Source organism: Panulirus ornatus, chromosome 30, assembly GCF_036320965.1.
Source record: "Panulirus ornatus isolate Po-2019 chromosome 30, ASM3632096v1, whole genome shotgun sequence".
Lineage (NCBI taxonomy): Eukaryota > Metazoa > Arthropoda > Malacostraca > Decapoda > Palinuridae > Panulirus > Panulirus ornatus.
In genome coordinates, this window is record NC_092253.1 from 12493770 (window position 1) to 12517769 (window position 24000).

Genomic DNA, 24000 nt, shown 5'->3' on the forward strand with positions numbered 1-24000 from the left:
ATATATATATATATATATATATATATATATATATATATATATATATATATATATATATATATATATTCCTATGAGTCAACGGGGAAAATGAAACACGAAAAGTTCCCAAGTGCACTTTCGTGTAATAATCACATCATCAGGGGAGACACAAGGGAGAAATATAACAGTCAGTTATATATACGGAGAGAGGGAGAGAGAGGCCATTTTATAATGTTCAATATCTGCAGTATTTACAGATATATGGTAATCTCAAAGTGCTTCCAAACTATCTTGTAAATGTGTAATATGTAACAGATTAATTCTTTATAACAACCTTCTACTTAACGACGGGACTAAGGGACTGTACTTCTGACCACCCATGCTGTGCAGGTTTGGGTAGAATCCTTCACTGGACGTGTAGAAATCACAGCTTCCTGTTGATAATTTTAGTCATTAAAAACTTCCAAGAAAAGGTGCATTGTGGGAAAATATATCAATGAAATTATTAGGATATGAAAATCAAAACATTGCTACACAAACTTCATCGTTAAAGCTAAATAAGCAAGAGAGAGGACAGTCTTTACTTTCTTAAAAATTTTCTTTCTAATAAGCACGGCCTTAGTCTTCAAAATTTCTTAATCAAATTATACTTTTCTTTCTTTGATTGTTTCTAAACTCCACTTTATTATTCAGCCACAGCGTCCTTTCGGACAGATGTGTGCTTCCCTGAAGAAAACACAGCTAGTATCTACAGTGAAGTCTACGAATAAATCCGACTAGATACATAAATTTGTATCTGGTTCAATTTTAAGTGCCTGGGCCAGTGACAGCATTTCTGAGTGCAGTGACATGTGACATGGGTCTCTGAGAGACAACTAAAATCTCAACAAAATTAAAGATTTTGTTGACGCAAAATCAGAAGAGACTAATCAGTTCGAGATTTTCAATTGAGTCGACTATAGATATAAACTTAAGGATCCTTCAATGAATCTGTGAAATATATGAAAGATTGACATCTTTCAACTTTAAATTAAATCAATTGTTAAATAAGCAACATAATACATTGAAATCAGTAAGGATCGGTAATCCATCTTATACTCATTTCATTATCATTGTTATCATTATCACTAGTATTGTTTTTGTTATGATTGACATTATTATCATTATCATTGTTATTATATTTTTCTATTATCATAATCATTATCATTATTATTGTTACAATTATTATTATTGTTATTATTATTATTATTATTATTATTATTATTATTATTATTATTATTATTATTATTATTATCATTATTTTTATTATTATTATTATTATTATTATTATTACTATTATTATTATTATTATTTTTATTATTATTATTATTATTATTATTATTACTATCATTATTATTATTATTATTATAATTGTTATTATTATTATTATTATTATCATTATTATTATCATTATTATTATTATTATTATTATTATTATTATTATTATTATTATTATTATTATTATTATTAATATTGATATAATTATTATTATTATTATTATTATTATTATTATTATCATTATTATTATTTTTATTATTATTATTATTATTATCATTATTATTATTATTATTATTATTATCATTATTATTAATATGATTATTATTATTATTGTTATTACTATATTATTATTATCATTATCATTTTGCTTTGTCGCTGTCTCCCGCGTTAGCGAGGTAGCGCAAGAAAACAGAAGAAAGAATGGCTCAACCCACCCACATACACATGTATATACATACACGTCCACACACGCAAATATACATACCTATACATCTCAACGTATGCATGTATATATACACACACACACATATACATATATACACATGTACATAATTCATACTGTCTGCCTGTATTCATTCCCATCGCCACCTCGCCACATGAAATAACAACCCCCTCCCCCTCATATGAATGAGGTAGCACTAGGAAAAGACAACAAAGGCCCCATTCGTTCACACTCAGTCTATAGCTGTCATGTAATAATGTACCGAAGCCACAGCTCCCTTTCCACATCCAGGCCCCACAGAACTTTCCATGGTTTACCCCAGACGCTTCACTTGCCCTGGTTCAATCCATTGATAGCACATCGACAGCGGTATACCATATCGTTCCAATTCACTCTATTCCTTACACCCCTTTCACCCTCCTGCATGTTCAGGCCCCGATCACACAAAATTTTTTTCACTCCATCTTTCCACATCCAGTTTGGTCTCCCATTTCTCCTGGTTCCTTCAAATCTAACATATATATCCTCTTGGTCAATCTTTCCTCACTCATTCTCTCCATGTGACCAACAATTTCAAAAAAACCCTCTTCTGCTCTCTCAACCAAACTCTTTTTATTACCACACATCTCTCTTACCCTATCATTACTTACTCGATCAAACCAGTTCACTCAACATATTGTCCTCAAACATCTCATTTCTAGCACATCCACCCACATTCGCACAACTCTATCCATAGCCCACACCTCGCAACCATACAACATTGTTGGAACCACTATTCTTTCAAATATACCCATTTTCGCTTTCAGACATAATGTTCTCGACTTCCACACATTCCTCAAGCCTCCCAGGATTTTTGCCCCCCTCCCCCACACTAAGATTCACTTCCGCTTCCATGGTTCCATCCACAGCCAAATCCATTCCCATATATGTAAAACACTTCACTTCCTCCAGTTTTTTTCCATTCAAGCTTACCTCCCAGTTGACTTGACCCTCTACCCTACTGTACCTAATAACCTTGCTCTTATTCACATTTACTCTCAGCTTTCTTCTTTCACACACTTTACCAAACTCAATCACCAGCTTCTGCAGTTTCTCACATGAATCAGCCACCATCGATGTATCATCAGCGAACAACAACTGACTCACTTCCCAAGGTCTCTCATCCACAAAAGACTGCATACTTGCAACTCTTTCCAAAACTCTTGCATTCACCTCCTAAACAACACAATCCATAAACAAATTAAACACCCATGGGGACATCACACAACCCTGCCGCACACCTACATTCACTGAGAACCAATCACTTTCCTCTCTTCCTACACGTACACATGCCTTACATCCTCGATAAAAACTTTTCACTGCTTCTAACAACTTGCCTCCCACACCATATATTCTTAAAACCTTCCACAGAGCATCTCTATCAACTCTATCATATGCCCTCTCCAGATCCATAAATGCTACATACAAAATCCATTTGTTTTTCTAAGTATTTCTCACATACATTCTTCAAAGCAAACACTTGATCCACATATCCTTTACCACTTATGAAACCACACTGCTCTTCCCCAATCTGATGCTCTGTACATGCCTTTAACCTCTCAATCAATACCCTCCCATATAATTTACCAGGAATACTCAACAAACTTATACCTCTGTAATTTGAGCACTCACTCTTATCCCCTTTGCCTTTGTACAATGGCACTATGCAAGCATTCCGAAAAATCGTCAGGCACCTCACCATGAATCATACATACATTAAATAACCTTACCAACCAGTCAACAATACAGTCACCCCCTTTTTTTAATAAATTCCACTGCAATACCATCCAAACCTGCTGCCTTGCTGGCTTTCATCTTCCGTAAAGCTTTTACTACCTCTTCTCTCCCAAATCATTTTCCCTAACCCTCTCACTTTGCACACCACCTCGATCAAAACACCCTATATCTGCCACTCTATCATCAAACATATTACACAAACCTTCAAAATACTCACTCCATCTCCTTCTCACATCACCACTATTTGTTATCATCTCCCCATTAGCCCCCTTAACTGAAGTTCCCATTTGCTCCCTTGTCTTACGCACTTTATTTACCTCCTTCCAAAAAATCTTTTTATTCTCCCTGAAATTTAATGATACTCTCTCACCCCAACTCTCATTTGCCCTCTTTTTCACCCCTTCCACCTTTCTCTTGACCTCCTGTCTCTTTCTTTTATACCTCTCCCACTCATTTGCATTTTTTCCCTGCAAAAATCGTCCAAATGCCTCTCTCTTCTCTCTTACTAATAATCTTACTTCTTCATCCCACCAATGAAATCACCCATCACTATAACCCGGTCTTGTGCTTCAAAACCACTAACACACTCATTCAGCTGCTCCCAAAACACTTGCCTCTCATGATCTTTCTTCTCATGGCTAGGTGCATATGCACCAATGATCAGCCATCTCTCTCCATCAACTTTCAGTTTTACCCATATCAATCTAGAATTTACTTTCTTACACTCTATCATATATATAAATATATATATATATATATATATATTCAACAAACCTTCAAAATACTCACTCCATCTCCTTCTCACATCACCACTACTTGTTATCACCTCCCCATTTGCGCCCTTCACTGAAGTTCCCATTTGCTCCCTTGTCTTACGCACTTTATTTACCTCCTTCCAGAACATCTTCTTATTCTCCCTAAAACTTAATGATACTCTCTCACCCCAACTCTCATTTGCCCTTTTTTTCACCTCTTGCACCTTTCTCTTGACCTCCTGTCTCTTTCTTTTATACATCTCCCACTCAATTGCATTTTTTCCCTGCAAAAATCGTCCAAATGCCTCTCTCTTCTCTTTCACTAATACTCTTAATTCTTCATCCCACCACTCACTACCCTTTCTAATCAACCCACCTCCCACTCTTCTCATGCCACAAGCATCTTTTGCGCAATCCATCACTGACTCCCTAAATACATCCCATTCCTCCCCCACTCCCCTTACTTCCATTGTTCTCACCTTTTTCCATTCTGTACACAGTCTCTCCTGGTACTTCCTCACACAGGTCTCCTTCCCAAGCTCACTTACTCTCACCACCTTCTTCACCCCAACATTCACTCTTCTTTTCTAAAAACCCATACAAATCTTCACCTTTGCCTCCACAAGATAATGATCAGACATCCCTCCAGTTGCACCTCTCAGCACATTAACATCCAAAAGTCTCTCTTTCGCACGCCTGCCAATTAACACGTAATCCAATAACGCTCTCTGGCCATCTCTCCTACTTACATAAGTATACTTATGTATATCTCGCTTTTTAAACCAGGTATTCCCAATCATCAGTCCTTTTTCAGCACATAAATCTACAAGCTCTTCACCATTTCCATTTACAACACTGAACACCCCATGTATACCAATTATTCCCTCAACTGCCACATTACTCACCTTTGCATTCAAATCACCCATCACTATAACCCGGTCTCGTGCATCAAAACCACTAACACACTCATTCAGCTGCTCCCAAAACACTTGCCTCTCATGATCTTTCTTCTCATGCCCAGGTGCATATGCAACAATAATCACCCACCTCTCTCCATCAACTTTCAGTTTTACCCATATTAATCGAGAATTTACTTTCTTACATTCTATCACATACTCCCACAACTCCTGTTTCAGGAGTATTGCTACTCCTTCCCTTGCTCTTGTCCTCTCACTAACCCCTGACTTTACTCCCCAGACATTCCCAAACCACTCTTCCCCTTTACCCTTGAGCTTCGTTTCACTCAGAGCCAAAACATCCAGGTTCCTTTCCTCAAACATACTACCTATCTCTCCTTTTTTCACATCTTGCTTACATCCACACACATTTAGGCACCCCACTCTGAGCCTTCGGGGAGGATGAGCACTCCCCGCGTGACTCCTTCTTCTGTTTCCCATTTTAGAAAGTTAATACAAGGAGGGGAGGATTTCTGGCCCCCCGCTCCCGTCCCCTCTAGTCGCTTTCTACGACACGCGAGGAATGTTGTATGGTTGCGAGGCGTGGGCTATGGATAGAGTTGTGCGCAGGAGGATGGATGTGCTGGAAATGAGATGTCTGAGGACAATGTGTGGTGTGAGGTGGTTTGATCGAGTAAGTAACGTAAGGGTGAGAGAGATGTGTGGAAATAAAAAGAGTGTGGTTGAGAGAGCAGAAGAGGGTGTTTTGAAATGGTTTGGGCACATGGAGATAATGAGTGAGGAAAGGTTGACCAAGAGGATTTATGTGTCGGAGGTGGAGGGAACGAGGAGAAGAGGGAGACCAAATTGGAGGTGGAAAGATGGAGTGAAAAAGATTTTGTGTGATCGGGGCCTGAACATGCAGGAGGGTGAAAGGAGGGCAAGGAATAGAGTGAATTGGAGCAATGTGGTATACCGGGGTTGACGTGCTGTCAGTGGATTGAATCAAGACACGTGAAGCGTCTGGGGTAAACCATGGAAAGCTGTGTGTGGACGTATGTATATACATGTGTATGGGGGGGGGGGCCATTTCTTTCGTCTGTTTCCTTGCGCTACCTCGCAAACGCGGGAGACAGCGACAAAGTATAAAAAAAAGGAAAAAAAAAATATATATATATATATATATATATATATATATATATATATATATATATATATATATATATATATATATATATGTATATATATATATATATATATTTTTTTTTTTTTTTCTTTTTTTTTTATACTTTGTCGCTGTCTCCCGCGTTTGCGAGGTAGCGCAAGGAAACAGATGAAAGAAATGGCCCAACCCCCCCCCCCCCCCCATACACATGTACATACACACGTCCACACACGCAAATATACATACCTACACAGCTTTCCATGGTTTACCCCAGACGCTTCATATGCCTTGATTCAATCCACTGACAGCACGTCAACCCCTGTATACCACATCGCTCCAATTCACTCTATTCCTTGCCCTCCTTTCACCCTCCTGCATGTTCAGGCCCCGATCACACAAAATCTTTTTCACTCCATCTTTCCACCTCCAATTTGGTCTCCCTCTTCTCCTCGTTCCCTCCACCTCCGACACATATATCATCTTGGTCAATCTTTCCTCACTCATTCTCTCCATGTGCCCAAACCATTTCAAAACACCCTCTTCTGCTCTCTCAAACACGCTCTTTTTATTTCCACACATCTCTCTTACCCTTACGTTACTTACTCGATCAAACCACCTCACACCACACATTGTCCTCAAACATCTCATTTCCAGCACATCCATCCTCCTGCGCACAACTCTATCCATAGCCCACGCCTCGCAACCATACAACATTGTTGGAACCACTATTCCTTCAAACATACCCATTTTTGCTTTCCGATATAATGTTCTCGACTTCCACACATTTTTCAAGGCTCCCAAAATATATTTATATATGTATGGGGAGGAATGGGATGTATTTAGGGAATCAGTGATGGATTGCGCAAAAGATGCTTGTGGCATGAGAAGAGTGGGAGGTGGGTTGATTAGAAAGGGTAGTGAGTGGTGGGATGAAGAAGTAAGAGTATTAGTGAAAGGGAAGAGAGAGGCATTTGGACGATTTTTGCAGGGAAAAAATGCAATTGAGTGGGAGATGTATAAAAGAAAGAGACAGGAGGTCAAGAGAAAGGTGCAAGAGGTGAAAAAAAGGGCAAATGAGAGTTGGGGTGAGAGAGTATCATTAAATTTTAGGGAGAATAAAAAGATGTTCTGGAAGTAGGTATATAAAGTGCGTAAGACAAGGGAGCAAATGGGAACTTCAGTGAAGGGCGCAAATGGGGAGGTGATAACAAGTAGTGGTGATGTAAGGAGGAGATGGAGTGAGTATTTTGAAGGTTTGTTGAATGTGTTTGATGATAGAGTGGCAGATATAGGGTGTTTTGGTCGAGGTGGTGTGCAAAGTGAGAGGGTTAGGGAAAATGATTTGGTAAACAGAGAAGAGGTAGTAAAAGCTTTGCGGAAGATGAAAGCCGGCAAGGCAGCAGGTTTGGATGGTATTGCAGTGGAATTTATTAAAAAAGGGGGTGACTGTATTGTTGACTGGTTGGTAAGGTTATTTAATGTATGTATGACTCATGGTTAGGTGCCTGAGGATTGGCGGAATGCGTGCATAGTGCCATTGTACAAAGGCAAAGGGGATAAGAGTGAGTGCTCAAATTACAGAGGTATAAGTTTGTTGAGTATTCCTGGTAAATTATATGGGAGGGTATTGATTAAGAGGGTGAAGGCATGTACAGAGCATCAGATTGGGGAAGAGCAGTGTGGTTTCAGAAGTGGTAGAGGATGTGTGGATCAGGTGTTTGCTTTGAAGAATGTATGTGAGAAATACTTAGAAAAGCAAATGGATTTGTATGTAGCATTTATGGATCTGGAGAAGGCATATGATAGAGTTGATAGAGATGCTCTGTGGAAGGTATTAAGAATATATGGTGTGGGAGGCAAGTTGTTAGAAGCAGTGAAAAGTTTTTATCGAGGATGTAAGGCATGTGTACGTGTAGGAAGAGAGGAAAGTGATTGGTTCTCAGTGAATGTAGGTTTGCTGCAGGGGTGTGTGATGTCTCCATTGTTGTTTAATTTGTTTATGGATGGGGTTGTTAGGGAGGTAAATGCAAGAGTTTTGGAAAGATTGGCAAGTATGAAGTCTGTTGGGGATGAGAGAGCTAGGGAAGTGAGTCAGTTGTTGTTCGCTGATGATACATCGCTGGTGGCTGATTCATGTGAGAAACTGCAGAAGCTGGTGACTGAGTTTGGTAAAGTGTGTGGAAGAAGAAAGTTAAGAGTAAATGTGAATAAGAGCAAGGTTATTAGGTACAGTAGTGTTGAGGGTCAAGTCAATTGGGAGGTGAGTTTGAATGGAAAAAAACTGGAGGAAGTGAAGTGTTTTAGATATCAGGGAGTGGATCTGGCAGCGGATGGAACCATTGAAGCGGAAGTGGATCATAGGGTGGGGGAGGGGGCGAAAATTTTGGGAGCCTTGAAGAATGTGTGGAAGTCGAGAACATTATCTCGGAAAGCAAAAATGGGTATGTTTGAAGGAATAGTGGTTCCAACAATGTTCTATGGTTGCGAGGCGTGGGCTATGGATAGAGTTGTGCGCAGGAGGATGGATGTGCTGGAAATGAGATGTTTGAGGACAATGTGTGGTGTGAGGTGGTTTGATCGAGTAAGTAACGTAAGGGTAAGAGAGATGTGTGGAAATAAAAAGAGCGTGGTCGAGAGAGCAGAAGAGGGTGTTTTGAAATGGTTTGGGCACATGGAGAGAATGAGTGAGGAAAGATTGACCAAGAGGATATATGTGTCGGAGGTGGAGGGAACGAGGAGAAGAGGGAGACCAAATTGGAGGTGGAAAGATGGAGTGAAAAAGATTTTGTGTGATCGGGGCCTGAACATGCAGGAGGGTGAAAGGAGGGCAAGGAATAGAGTGAATTGGAGCAATGTGGTATACCGGGGTTGATTTGCTTTTAGTGGATTGAATCAAGGCATGTGAAGCGTCTGGGGCAAACCATGGAAAGCTGTGTAGGTATGTATATTTGCGTGTGTGAACGTGTGTATGTACATGTGTATGGGGGTGGTTTGGGCCATTTCTTTCGTCTGTTTCCTTGCGCTACCCCGCAAACGCGGGAGACAGCGACAAAGTATAAAAAAAAAAAATATGTATGTATATATATACATAGAGCTTTGTATGTTTTATGAAGGTGCGCGTTCATATACACTTTATTCGTATTCATATAACTCCGCGTTGTACTGTCAGGTTCGGTAAAACGCTATCAACTGGCTATGTGTTCTGTTCGGAAACAACCGATAGACCCCGTTGCTCACCATTGTGAGACGAAGGGTATTCGAGTACTTGGTATTTCGAATAGTTGTTTCCTATTATACAGTCCCTTAGCCTAGCGGTTAGCATGCCTGCATCTTGCACAAGGGGTCCCAGGTTCGATCCTGGCTGATGGAGATATATATATATGTATACATATATATATGTATATATACGTATATATATACATATATATATATATATATATATATATATATATATATATATATATATATATATATATATATATATATATATATATATATATATATATATATATATATATATATATATATATATATATATATATATATATATATATATATATATATATATATATAGATTTGTATGGGTTTTTAGAAAAGAAGAGTGAATGTTGGGGTGAAGAGAGTGGTGAGAGTAAGTGAGCTTGGGAAGGAGACTTGTGTGAAGAAGTACCAGGAGAGACTGAGTACAGAATGGAAAAAGGTGAGAACAATGGAAGTAAGGGGAGTGGGGGTGGAATGGAATGTATTTAGGGAATCAGTGATGGAGTGCGCAAAAGATGCTTGTGGCGTGAGAAGCGTGGGAGGTGGGTTGTTTAGAAAGGGTAGTGAGTGGTGGGATGAAGATGTAAGATTATTAGTGAAAGAGAAGAGAGAGGCATTTGGACGATTTTTGCAGGGAAAAAATGCAATTGAGTGGGAGATGTATAAAAGAAAGAGACAGGAGGTCAAGAGAAAGGTGGAGGAGGTGAAAAAGAGGGCAAATGAGAGTTGGGGTGAGAGAGTATCATTAAATTTTAGGGAGAATAAAAAAATGTTCTGGAAGGTGGTAAATAAAGTGCGTAAGACAAGGGAGCAAATGGGAACTTCAGTGAAGGGCGCTAATGGGGAGGTGATAACAAGTAGTGGTGATGTGAGAAGGAGAAGATGTGAGTATTTTGAACGTTTGTTGAATGTGTTTGACGATATAGTGGCAGATATAGGGTGTTTTGGTAGAGGTGGTGTGCAAAGCGAGAAGGGTGTGGAAAATGATTTGGTGAACAGAGAAGAGGTAGTGAAAGCTTTGCGGAAGATGAAAGCCGGCAAGGCAGCAGGTTTGGATGGTATTGCAGTGGAATCTATTATAAAAGGGGGTGACTGTATTGTTGACTGGTTGGTAAGGTTATTTAATGTATGTATGATTCATGGTGAGGTGTCTGAGGATTGGCGGAATGCGTGCATAGTGCCATTGTACAAAAGCAAAGGGGATAAGAGTGAGTGCTCAAATTACAGAGGTATAAGTTTGTTGAGTATTCGTGGTAAATTATATGGGAGGGTATTGATTGAGAGGTTAAAGGCATGTACAGAGCATAAGATTGGGGAAGAGCAGTGTGGTTTCAGAAGTGATAGAGGATGTGTGGATCAGGTGTTTGCTTTGAAGAATGTATGTGAGAAATACTTAGAAAAGCAAATGGATTTGTATATAGCATCTATGTATCTGGAGAAGGCATATGATAGAGTTAATAGAGATGCTCTGTGGAAGATATTAAGAATATATGGTGTGGGAGGCAAGTTGTTAGAAGCAGTGAAAAGTTTTTATCGAGGATGTAAGGCATGTGTAGGTGTAGGAAGAGAGGAAAGTGATTGGTTCTCAGTGAATGTAGGTTTGCGGCAGGGGTGTGTGATGTCTCCATGGTTGTTTAATTTGTTTATGGATGGGGTTGTTAGGGAGGTGAATGCAAGAGTTTTGGAAAGCGGGGCAAGTATGAAGTCTGTTGTGGATGAGAGAGCTTGGGAAGTGAGTCAGTTGTTGTTCGCTGATGATACATCGCTGGTGGCTGATTCATGTGAGAAACTGCAGAAGCTGGTGACTGAGTTTGGTAAAGTGTGTGAAAGAAGAAAGTTAAGAGTAAATGTGAATAAGAGCAAGGTTATTAGGTACAGTAGGGTCAAGTCAACTGGGAGGTAAGTTTGAATGGAGAAAAACTGGAGGAAGTAAATTGTTTTAGATATCTGGGAGTGTATCTGACAGCGGATGGAACCATGGAAGCGGAAGTGAATCATAGGGTGGGGGAGGGGGCGAAAATCCTGGGAGGCTTGAAGAATGTGTGGAAGTCGAGAACATTATCTCGGAAAGCAAAAATGGGTATGTTTGAAGGAATAGTGGTTCCAACAATGTTATATGGTTGCGAGGGGTGGGCTATGGATAGAGTTGTGCGCAGGAGGGTGGATGTGATGGAAATGAGATGTTTGAGGACAATATGTGGTGTGAGGTGGTTTGATCGAGTAAGTAATGTAAGGGTAAGAGAGATGTGTGGAAATAAAAAGAGCGTGATTGAGAGAGCAGAAGAGGGTGTTTTGAAATCGTTTTGGCACATGGAGAGAATGAGTGAGGAAGGATTGACCAAGAGGATATATGTGTCGGAGGTGGAGGGACCGAGAAGTGGGAGACCAAACTGGAGGTGGAAAGATTGAGTGAAAAAGATTTTGTGTGATCGGGGACTGAACATGCAGAAGGGTGAAAGGCGGGCAAGGAATAGAGTGAATTGGATCGATGTTATTTACCGGGGTTGACGTGCTGTCAGTGGATTGAAGCAGGGCATGTGAAGCGTCTGGGGTAAACCATGGAAACTTGTGTAGGGTCTGGATATGGAAAGGGAGCTGTGGTTTCGGGCATTATTGCATGACAGCTAGAGACTGAGTGTGAACGAATGGGGCCTTTGTTGTCTTTTCCTAGCGCTACCTCGCACACATGAGGGGGGAGGGGGATGGTATTCCATGTGTGGCGAGGTGGCGATGGGAATGAATAAAAGGCAGACAGTGTGAATTGTGTGCATGGGTATATATGTATGTGTCTGTGTGTGTATATATATGTGTACATGGAGATGTATAGGTATGTATATTTGCGTGTGTGGACGTGTATGTATATACATGTGTATGGGGGTGGGTTGGGCCATTTCTTTCGTCTGTTTCCTTGCGCTACCTCGCAAACGTGGGAGACAGCGACAAGGCAAAATAAATAATAAATATATATATATATATAATATATATATATATATATATATATATATATATATATATATATATATATATATATATATATATATATATATATATATATGACCTAACTGGCATACAATCCACTCTTTGATTGTTATTGTATAATGGACCTAACCCAGATCTTCCTGTAACCATAGCCGCACGCCACTTTGTCCACGCCCATTTATCGAGGAATCTCGCACTCCCTCACCATCACATCCATAAAAATATGGTTTGTACTCATTTCCTCCTAGAGTGCGTTGACTAAGCCTAAGAAGCTTACTTCATTTTTCCGTAGATTATGAAGTGACTAGCTCTATATGTGTTCTTGACTATAATTTTCTACTTTTTTTTTCTTAGCAGTTTGTTTCCTTTAAAATTTTCCCTCTTGGTTGGGGCTATGGCAACAGGCTACATATAAAGTGGAAACTACATATAAAGTTGCTTATTTACTGCAAGATGATATATCTATTGAGGGCTTTTGTAACTCTACCCTAGAAATTACCTATGTAACATCTAGTCAAGTCGAATTTTTTTTCGACCACGAATGATTGGGTATTGTAAATTAAGCATAGATTAAACAAGCAATATATTTTTCTTTCATTTATTGTCTCCTCTTGCAGCATGTAGATCCTACCAGTCTGCCTTTCTTCTCTCCATATGTTCAAGCCATATTAGCACACGATGGTCAGCCATCTAAGTCATATCATGTTTACCTCTCTCTCTCTCTCTCTCTCTCTTTCTCTCTCTCTCTCTCTCTCTCTCTCTCTCTCTCTCTCTCTCTCTCTCTCTCTCTCTCTCTCTCTCTCTCTCTCTCTCTCTCTCTCCTAAACTGTCGTTTCTCACAGCGTCGACTTGCCTTACACCACAAATCCTTCCCGAATATATTATTTGCAACTCATGCACCTTCATCGTTTCTTAGACCTAAATCCATACGAAGCTGCCTCAACCGTTAAACCTTCAACTCTACCCACTTTTGCCCTGAAAAACTCTTATCTCTCCTTCCAAATGCAGGCAGGATCTTTCGCATTACCCCTGTAGATATGATCACAACCGTGTCCACCCCCAGGTGCATACAGCATTCCATTTTCTCCTCTCCATTCAAACCAATAATGAAACCAAGCTGCCGAGTTCCTGTTTCAACTCCTACGTTAGATCTATTCACGTTATTTCTTATTTTTTCCCTTTTTCTCACTATCTGAGACACAAGCTTCCCGATTCACCCATTCAGAAAGAAGTCTAAAAAACGTAATGGAAACCGTGAGTCAGAATCTTCAAGTATTCACTTTACCAATAAGGATGTTCTCACATAACATTCTAGATGTGCGTCATATATTTACACCCTAACACAGTTTTAAAAAGATAAACATTCAGCCCTTAATATGTAACTGAAATTAGATGAACGTGAACTAATCTTATCAGTGGTAGAAAATATCAATATTCATTTACGTCAACTTTGATACTGCTAAAACTTGATTAAAAGATGTTAGGTAATGACCTGTTTTGGAGAAGGCTTCACCAGTGACGATTTTCATTAAGGACTCCGTCTCCACAAAGGCGTGTCTGCCTTGCTTCACCAACGTGTTTATGCTGGTTTGAAAGTCACTACTCTTCTGAAGTAGAATACGTCCTGCTGCTTCTGCCTCGGAAATCTCTTTCGCTATGCTAGACGCTGCTGACTGACATTAACAATACAAATATATATACATTGAGAGTTGGTGTGAATGAGAGCGGGGTTATTAGGTGCAGTAGGGTTGAGGGTCAAGTCAATTGGGAGGTGGGTTTGAATGGAGAAAAACTGGAGGAAGTAAGGTGTTTTAGATATCTGGAAGTGGATCTGGCAGCGGATGGAACCATGGAAGCGGAAGTGGATCATAGGGTGGGGAAGGGGGCGAAAATCCTGGGAGCCTTGAAGAATGTGTGTGGAAGTCGAGAACATTATCTCGGAAAGCAAAAATGGATATGTTTGAAGGAATAGTGGTTCCAACAATGTTGTATGGTTGCGAGGCGTGGGCTATGGATAGAGTTGGGCGCAGGAGGATGGATGTGCTGGAAATGAGATGTTTGAGGACAATGTGTGGTGTGAGGTGGTTTGATCGAGTAAGTAACGTAAGGGTAAGAGAGATGTGTGGAAATAAAAAGAGCGTGGTTGAGAGAGCAGAAGAGGGTGTTTTGAAATGGTTTGGGCACATGGAGAGAATGAGTGAGGAAAGATTGACCAAGAGGATATATGTGTCGGAGGTGGAGGGAACGAGGAGAAGAGGGAGACCAAATTGATATGATATGTGAGACGAAGGGTATTCGAGTACTTAGTATTTCGAATAGTTGTTTCCTATCATACAGTCCCTTAGCCTATCGGTTAGCATGCCTGCCTCTTGCACAAGGGGTCCCAGGTTCGATCCTGGCTGTTGGAGCTTTGTATGTTCTATGAAGGTGCGCGTTCATATACACTTTATTCGTATTCATATAACTCCGCGTTGTAGAGTTGGGTTCGGTAAAACGCTATCAGCTGGCTATGTGTTCTGTTCGGAAACAACCGATAGACCCCGTTGCTCACCATTGTGAGACGAAGGGTACTCGAGTACTTAGTATTTCGAATAGTTGTTTCCTATTATACAGTCCCTTAGCCTAGCGGTTAGCATGCCTGCCTCTTGCACAAGGGGTCCCAGGTTCGATCCTGGCTGTTGGAGCTTTGTATGTTCTATGAAGGTGCGCGTTCATATACACTTTATTCGTATTCATATAACTCCGCGTTGTACAGTTAGGTTCGGTAAAACGCTATCAGCTGGCTATGTGTTCTGTTCGGAAACAACGATAGACCCCGTTGCTCACCATTGTGAGACGAAGGGTATTCGAGTACTTAGTATTTCGGATAGTTGTTTCCTATTATACAGTCCCTTAGCCTAGCGGTTAGCATGCCTGCCTCTTGCACATGGGGTCCCAGGTTCGATCCTGGCTGTTGGAGATTTGTATGTTCTATGAAGTTGATGGAGAGAGGTGGGTGATTATTGGTGCATATGCACCTGGGCATGAGAAGAAAGATCATGAGAGGCAAGTGTTTTGGGAGCAGCTGAATGAGTGTGTTAGTGGTTTTGATGCACGAGACCGGGTTATAGTGATGGGTGATTTGAATGCAAAGGTGAGTAATGTGGCAGTTGAGGGAATAATTGGTATGCATGGGGTGTTCAGTGTTGTAAATGGAAATGGCGAAGAGCTTGTAGATTTATGTGCTGAAAAAGGACTGATGATTGGGAATACCTGGTTTAAAAAGCGAGATATACATAAGTATACTTATGTAAGTAGGAGAGATGGCCAGAGAGCGTTATTGGATTACGTGTTAATTGACAGGCGTGCGAAAGAGAGACTTTTGGATGTTAATGTGCTGAGAGGTGCAACTGGAGGGATGTCTGATCATTATCTTGTGGAGGCTAAGGTGAAGATTAGTATGGGTTTTCAGAAAAGAAGAGTGAATGTTGGGGTGAAGAAGGTGGTGAGAGTAAGTGAGCTTGGGAAGGAGACCTCTGTGAGGAAGTACCAGGAGAGACTGTGTACAAAATGGAAAAAGGTGAGAACAATGGAAGTAAGGGGAGTGGGGGAGGAATGGGATGTATTTAGGGAATCAGTGATGGATTGCGCAAAAGATGCTTGTGGCACGAGAAGAGTGGGAGGTGGGCTGTTTAGAAAGGGTAGTGAGTGGTGGGATGAAGAAGTAAGAGTATTAGTGAAAGAGAAGAGAGAGGCATTTGGACGATTTTTGCAGGGAAAAAATGCAATTGAGTGGGAGAAGTATAAAAGAAAGAGACAGGAGGTCAAGAGAAAGGTGCAAGAGGTGAAAAAAAGGGCAAATGAGAGTTGGGGTGAGAGACTATCAGTAAATTTTAGGGAGAATAAAAAGATGTTCTGGAAGGAGGTAAATAGGGTGCGTAAGACAAGGGAGCAAATGGGAACTTCAGTGAAGGGCGTAAATGGGGAGGTGTTAACAAGTAGTGGTGATGTGAGAAGGAGATGGAATGAGTATTTTGAAGGTTTGTTGAATGTGTCTGATGACAGAGTGGCAGATATAGGGTGTTTTGGTCGAGGTGGTGTGCAAAGTGAGAGGGTTAGGGAAAATGATTTGGTAAACAGAGAAGAGGTAGTAAAAGCTTTGCGGAAGATGAAAGCCGGCAAGGCAGCAGGTTTGGATGGTATTGCAGTGGAATTTATTAAAAAAGTGGGTGACTGTATTGTTGACTGGTTGGTAAGGTTATTTAATGTATGTATGACTCATGGTGAGGTGCCTGAGGATTGGCGGAATGCGTGCATAGTGCCATTGTACAAAGGCAAAGGGGATAAGAGTGAGTGCTCAAATTACAGAGATATAAGTTTGTTGAGTATTCCTGGTAAATTATATGGGAGGGTATTGATTGAGAGGGTGAAGGCATGTACAGAGCATCAGATTGGGGAAGAGCAGTGCGGTTTCAGAAGTGGTAAAGGATGTGTGGATCAGGTGTTTGCTTTGAAGAATGTATGTGAGAAATACTTAGAAAAGCAAATGGATTTGTATGTAGCATTTATGGATCTGGAGAAGGCATATGATAGAGTTGATAGAGATGCTCTGTGGAAGGTATTAAGAATATATGGTGTGGGAGGCAAGTTGTTAGAAGCAGTGAAAAGTTTTTATCGAGGATGTAAGGCATGTGTACGTGTAGGAAGAGAGGAAAGTGATTGGTTCTCAGTGAATGTAGGTTTGCGGCAGGGGTGTGTGATGTCTCCATGGTTGTTTAATTTGTTTATGGATGGGGTTGTTAGGGAGGTAGATGCAAGAGTCCTGGAAAGAGGGGCAAGTATGAAGTCTGTTGGGGATGAGAGAGCTTGGGAAGTGAGTCAGTTGTTGTTCGCTGATGATACAGCGCTGGTGGCGGATTCATGTCAGAAACTGCAGAAGCTGGTGACGGAGTTTGGTAAAGTGTGTGGAAGAAGAAAATTAAGAGTAAATGTGAATAAGAGCAAGGTTATTAGGTACAGTAGGGTTGAGGGTCAAGTCAATTGGGAGGTGAGTTTGAATGGAGAAAAACTGGAGGAAGTGAAGTGTTTTAGATATCTGGGAGTGGATCTGTCAGCGGATGGAACCATGGAAGCGGAAGTGGATCATAGGGTGGGGGAGGGGGCGAAAATTTTGGGAGCCTTGAAAAATGTGTGGAAGTCGAGAACATTATCTCGGAAAGCAAAAATGGGTATGTTTGAAGGAATAGTGGTTCCAACAATGTTGTATGGTTGCGAGGCGTGGGCGATGGATAGAGTTGTGCGCAGGAGGATGGATGTGCTGGAAATGAGATGTTTGAGGACAATGTGTGGTGTGAGGTGGTTTGATCGAGTAAGTAACGTAAGGGTAAGAGAGATGTGTGGAAATAAAAAGAGCGTGGTTGAGAGAGCAGAAGAGGGTGTTTTGAAATGGTTTGGGCACATGGAGAGAATGAGTGAGGAAAGATTGACCAAGAGGATATATGTGTCGGAGGTGGAGGGAACGAGAAGAGGGAGACCAAATTGTAGGTGGAAAGATGGAGTGAAAAAGATTTTGTGTGATCGGGGCCTGAACATGCAGGAGGGTGAAAGGAGGGCAAGGAATAGAGTAAATTGGAGCGATGTGGTATACAGGGGCTGACGTGCTGTCAGTGGATTGAATCAAGGCATGTGAAGCGTCTGGGGTAAACCATGGAAAGCTGTGTAGGTATGTATATTTGCGTGTGTGGACGTGTGTATGTACATATGTATGGGGGGGGGGCCATTTCTTTCGTCTGTTTCCTTGCGCTACCTCGCAAACGCGGGAGACAGCGACAAAGTATAAAAAAAAAAAAAAAAAAATGAAGGTGCGCGTTCATATACACTTTATTCGTATTCATATATATATATATATATATATATATATATATATATATATATATATATATATATATATATATATATATATATATATATATATATATATCCCTGGGATTAGGGAGGTAGAATACTAACTTGTCATTACCTCTCCATCGTGGAAAGCAACTAAATTTCTTGGGGGCTGTGAACTGGACTCCCTTTCTTCAATGTTTCACTGTATTTTAAATTCTCTACTGTGGAACAGAAAAAGTATCCAAGTGATGAGTTCTGTTTCTTTTCAATGACTAAGGGTAGTGTATCTAATCAGTATGTATGGGGGTAGCCAAAATGAGAAGAAAGGATAGATCGGTAATATGTTAATGGATAAGATCTTTGATGTTTTGACTCTTAGTGCAATAAAGCTTAATTTATTTGAAGTGAATGGGCGAAAGCTCTGAAAGAGATAGTACTATTGATGAAGCAGTAATTGTCGTCGGACTGAATGACAGTTTGTAGAATAGGTGAACTCCAGAGTAATGTGGGTAAAAATTGAAGTGGAGTATGAGATATCTGACTATTAGTGTTTATGCATTTTCCCATGGGAAGCAAAATCATGAGGGGGCAATTGTTTTTGCAGCAGCTGAAAGATTTGATGAGCAATTTTGGTGCAGGAGACTTGGTATCAGTGATAAAGTCAAAGTACAAGTGGGAGGCATAGGGTGTTCAGTAATATAAAAGGGAATGGTTGTCAGAAGGTGAATCTGTGTGTTAACTAAGGGCTTATTACTGGGATTACATGGTTTGAAAAGATGGAAATACAAAAGTATATGTGTATGAGATGGAATGGTGGTCGATGGGCATTACTGGATTACATTCGAATTGATGGGAGTGCAAAAATGGGGACAGCTGAGAAGGGCAGCCGGTGGGATGTATGATTGTTGATGTATTATGTATGATCATTTCCTCATGGAATCACAGGTAAAAAGTTGCAGAGGTTTTCGGAGAAGAGAAAACCACCTGGGCGAGAGGAGAGTGGTGAAAATTAAGTGACCTTTGAAAGGGGCACGTGTAAAAAAGTACCTGGAGAAATTGAATATAGAATGGCAAAAGGTAAGAGTCAGCTAAGCTAAGGATGTGGATGAAGAATGGGAGGTATTTAGGAAAGTAGTGCTGGTATGTTCGACAGATGTGTGTGGCATTCTTAAGGTGGGAGGAGAGCATTCTAGGAAGGGAAGTGAGTGGTGGGATGACCTAGAATAGTAACCCAAAGAGAATTGAGAGGTATATGAACGGTACTTTGAGGAAGCATGTACAAATGAATAGGTAATGCTCAAGAGAAAGCGGCAGGAGGTCAAGGGGAAGATGCAGGGGTTGAGAACGTGGGCAAATGAGAGCTGGGGTGAGCGAGTATCACTAAACTTCAATGAGAATAGACAGATGTTTTAGAAGGGTTTACAGTGTGAGAGAAACATGAGAATAAACTGGAACATTAGCGAATGGGGCAAATGGGAAGAAGTAAGAGATTGTGGTGAAGCTGGGAGGAAATGAAGTTAGTATTCTGAAGAACTGTGTAATGTGTTTGATGACAGGATTACAGATGTAGGTTGTTTGGATCATGGTGGTATGCGAAGTGAGAGTTATAGAGAATGATCTGGTGAAGAGAGAGAGGAAGTGGTGACCACCTTGCGTAAGATGAAATGTGGCAAGACGGCTGGAATGGACGGTATTACAATTGATCTTTTTAAAAATAGGGGTGACTGTGTCGAGGAATGGTTATTTAATATGTTCAATGAATGTATGCATTATGGCAAAGTGCCTGGGGATTGGAGGAATGTATGTATAGAGTCACTTTACAAAGGCGAGGGGGACAAAGATGTACCGGGTAAGTTGTATAGGAGAGTGTTGACTGATAGGATAAAGGTATGTAAAGAACATCATACTGATTAAGAACAGTATGGTTTCAGAAGTTTCAGAGTATGTGTGGATCAGGTGTTCCCTTTAAAGGTTATGTATGAAAATAACTTAGAGAAACAGAAGGATTTGTATGTAGCCTTAGGGATCGGGGAAAACATATGCTAGGGTTGATAGAGATGCAATCAAAAGTGTAAGACGATTGTACGATTAAGAGTAGGGGAGAGTAAATGGATCCAAGTGAAGGTTGGACTACGGCAGGGTATGTGATGCTGTTTAATTTTCTTTTAGATGTGCTGGTAATGGAGGTAAATGCAAAAGTCTAGGGGAGAGAGGCAGTCTGTAGGGGATGACAGGGGTTTAGGAAGTGAGTCGGTTGTTGTTTGCTGATGACGCAGCACTGATGGCAAACTCGAATGAGTTACTGTAGAAGTTGGTAAACGAGTCTGGAAGAGTGTGTGAAAGGATAAAGCTGGGAGTAAATGTGAACAAAATCAAGGTTTTTATTTTCGGCAAGCTAAACAACAAGTTAGTTGGGGTGTGAGCCTGAATGGGGAAAATATGGCAGAAGCAAAGTTTTTTGATACCTGGTAGTGGGCATGGTGGCAAATGAAATCATGAGTAAGGGAATGGATGAGGAGGCAAAGATTCTATAAGCATTAAAGAATATGCAGAAAGAGATGTCGTTATCTGGGAGAACAAGAAAAAAAAATGCTGTGTGAAAATATTATAGGCCCAACAAAGCCGCATGGATTTGGGGCAGGGGCTATAGAAAAGGATGTGCGGAGGAAGGGTGAATTTATTGGACATAAAATTATGAAGGACAATTTTTGGTGAGTTGAGATTTGATCGAATAGGTAACAATCCCGCAACGCAAGAAAATCTTTGCATTTACGTCCCTCACCACCCTATTCATCAACTGATTAAACAGTCACGTTGACATACACACCTGCCGCAGACCCACATTCACCTTAAACCATCCACACTTTTCTCTACCTACTCGCGCAAATCAACCACTAATTTATTATGCCTCCCGATTTGTAACTCAGTTAGTCCTTACATTCTGAGTTTGTAGTAGAATTCGTAGGTGCATCATCAAAAGGAATTAGTGAAATAAATGATTAACCTTGCTTTTGGTCCGGTAGGCAAGTATACCTTCCAATCGAAGGTGGAAATCTATTAACCTTTATCTCGCTCGTAGGAATCCATCATTCATCAGGCCTCTTCTTATCCGTATTCTTTTTGTGCATCAAAAGGGAATGATACTGGCATCAGATACATTGCCGCTGGCAACACTTCTCCATCGCGTAGCGTGGACGACCAACAAACGTGTCCTTGGTGAGGTGGCCAGCGTTCTGATACCTGAACAATTTTGTGTCAGTAGGCTCGCAGAGCCTGAGATGTGCTAGCGTACGTTTGTACCCTTGTCCACAACAAATCCATGGTCGAATCAGAGCCCAAAAAACGCCTCCCCTGCCCTGTGAAATGAGGCAATGTCTTTGGAGAAGCTCAACATGCACTGTCTTCCTCTCTTTGACTTTGCTCTAATTTGCCAAAACGCATCATTGACTCAGGTTTTGAATGAGTATGATATCAGTCCTTATGAAATATGATTAACCTTCACAAACACAGTAAACAGCTTTTCCAATGATGTGATCAAATGGTTCTTGTATGATGCCACCATAGCAGGTAATGCAGAGCTCCTGTCTGCTGATAACGCTTGTGGGATCGCGGGGCCTCTCCTTAAACCGTCCAGAGTAAAAGGTCATCACCTCCACACATGAGTCTGTACGACAGAATATCTGTAATATCTCCGGAAGTTTCAACTATCGATTCTGAAAACGGAATTCTCACCATCGTGTTCTTAGGTTCCAGGGCTTTTAATACAATTGTGGATGAAGAAAAAAGTCTTATAAAGGAAGGAATACATAATAATCTTTCTTTCATTATCAAGGGTTTAAGTTTGCCGATATAAACCTACTTCCTGGGGACATCGCCATCAATTAGTCGGGACGGACTTGGTGAATATGAGGAAGTAATTCGGTCTACAATTGACGAAATCCTTGAAACCCCGTTAATATGACGTTCAAGGGCACCATGATTTTTAGAAAGACAGTAAGTTATAAAGAATGATTAACATACACGATAAAAGAAAAAAGGGGTTGAGTTAGTCATCCATATCAAAGAGGCAGATGGATCAGCCAATACGTCACGGAGGCTCTGGTAAGGTTGTGGGATGTGTCTCACGGCCAGAAGAGACATAAGGTTGCCGGCGTAGCTCCGTGTTAACACCAGCGTCATAATCATCCACGCCCCCAGTACCAGCCGATACCACCACCACCTCCCGGCCTCACCGATGTCTGTTGGAGGTTAGAAAGGGCTTCATTTACAATGTGTAGTGTACTTATTTCGGCATATATCACCCAAAACTTTCATATTTCCTAAATATAAGTTTATTATTTACATTGAGACAGAGGAATGCTTTCATTTCATATGATACGAAGCAATGAAATGCAAGAATGATCTTAATTGATGTATAATTCTGAGAGAAGCTGTTTTCTCTTGTCTTAGGCAAAAAGATAAGATTCTCTTTGATAATGATTTACGGTGGAATGTCCCAAAGAAAAAGTAACAAATATTTTTAGTATTCACCATACTAAAAATGAATTTAAGATACTCTTATTTCATCTATTAATATTATCAATATGCATGGGCTTTGAACTTCATGTATAACCTGATCTACGTATATTTTCAATATATAACTAAAATGGCAAAGCACATCCCAGAGAACTAGAAAGTTTATATATATATATATATATATATATATATATATATATATATATATATTTTATCTATTTTGCTTTGTCGCTGCCTCTCGCGTAAGCGAGGTAGCGCAAGGAAACAGACGAAAGAAAAGCCCAACCCGCCCACATACACATGTATATACATACACGTCCACACACGCAAATATACATACCTATACATCTCAATGCACACATATATACACACACAGACATATACATATATACACATGTACATAATTCATACTGTCTGCCTTTATTTGTTCCCATCGCCACCCCGCCACACATGGAATAACATCCCCCTCCCCCCTCATGTGGGCGAGGTAGAGCTATGAAAAGACACCAAAGGCCACATTCGTTCACACTTAGTCTCTAGCTGTCATGTCAATAATGCACCGAAACCACAGCTCCCTTTCCACATCCAGGCCCCACAGAACTTTCCATGGTTTACCCCAGACGCTTCACATGCCCTGGTTCAATCCATTGACACCACGTCAACCCCGGTATACCACATCGTTCCAATTCACTCTATTCCTTGCACGCTTTTCACCCTCCTGCATGTTCAGGCGCCGATCACTCAAAATCTTTTTCACTCCATCCCAACACCTCCAATTTGGTCTCCCACTTCTCCTCGTTCCCTCCACCTCTGACACATATATCCTCTTTGTCAATCTTTCCTCACTCATTCTCTCCATGTGACCAAAACATTTCAAAACACCCACTTCTGCTCTCTCAACCACACTCTTTTTATTTCCACACATCTCTCTTACCCTTACATTACTTACTCGATCAAACCACCTCACACCACATATTGTCCTCAAACAACACATTTCCAGCACATCCACCCTCCTTCGCACAACTCTATCCATAGCCCACCCCTCACAAC

The 24000-nt window shown here is 40.6% G+C and overlaps 1 protein-coding gene across 1 annotated transcript in view; it reads right to left on the minus strand.

Moving 5' to 3' along the window:
* LOC139758275 (glutamate receptor 3-like) overlaps positions 1-24000 on the minus strand; it is a 50715-nt gene that overhangs the window by 10373 nt on the left and 16342 nt on the right. Inside the window, exons 3-5 of the mRNA XM_071679485.1 lie at positions 22456-22673; positions 14063-14243; positions 314-413 (exon numbers count right to left, since the gene is read on the minus strand). Coding sequence (XP_071535586.1) covers positions 314-413; positions 14063-14243; positions 22456-22673 — 499 coding nt within the window. The remainder of the gene's footprint in view (positions 1-313; positions 414-14062; positions 14244-22455; positions 22674-24000) is intronic.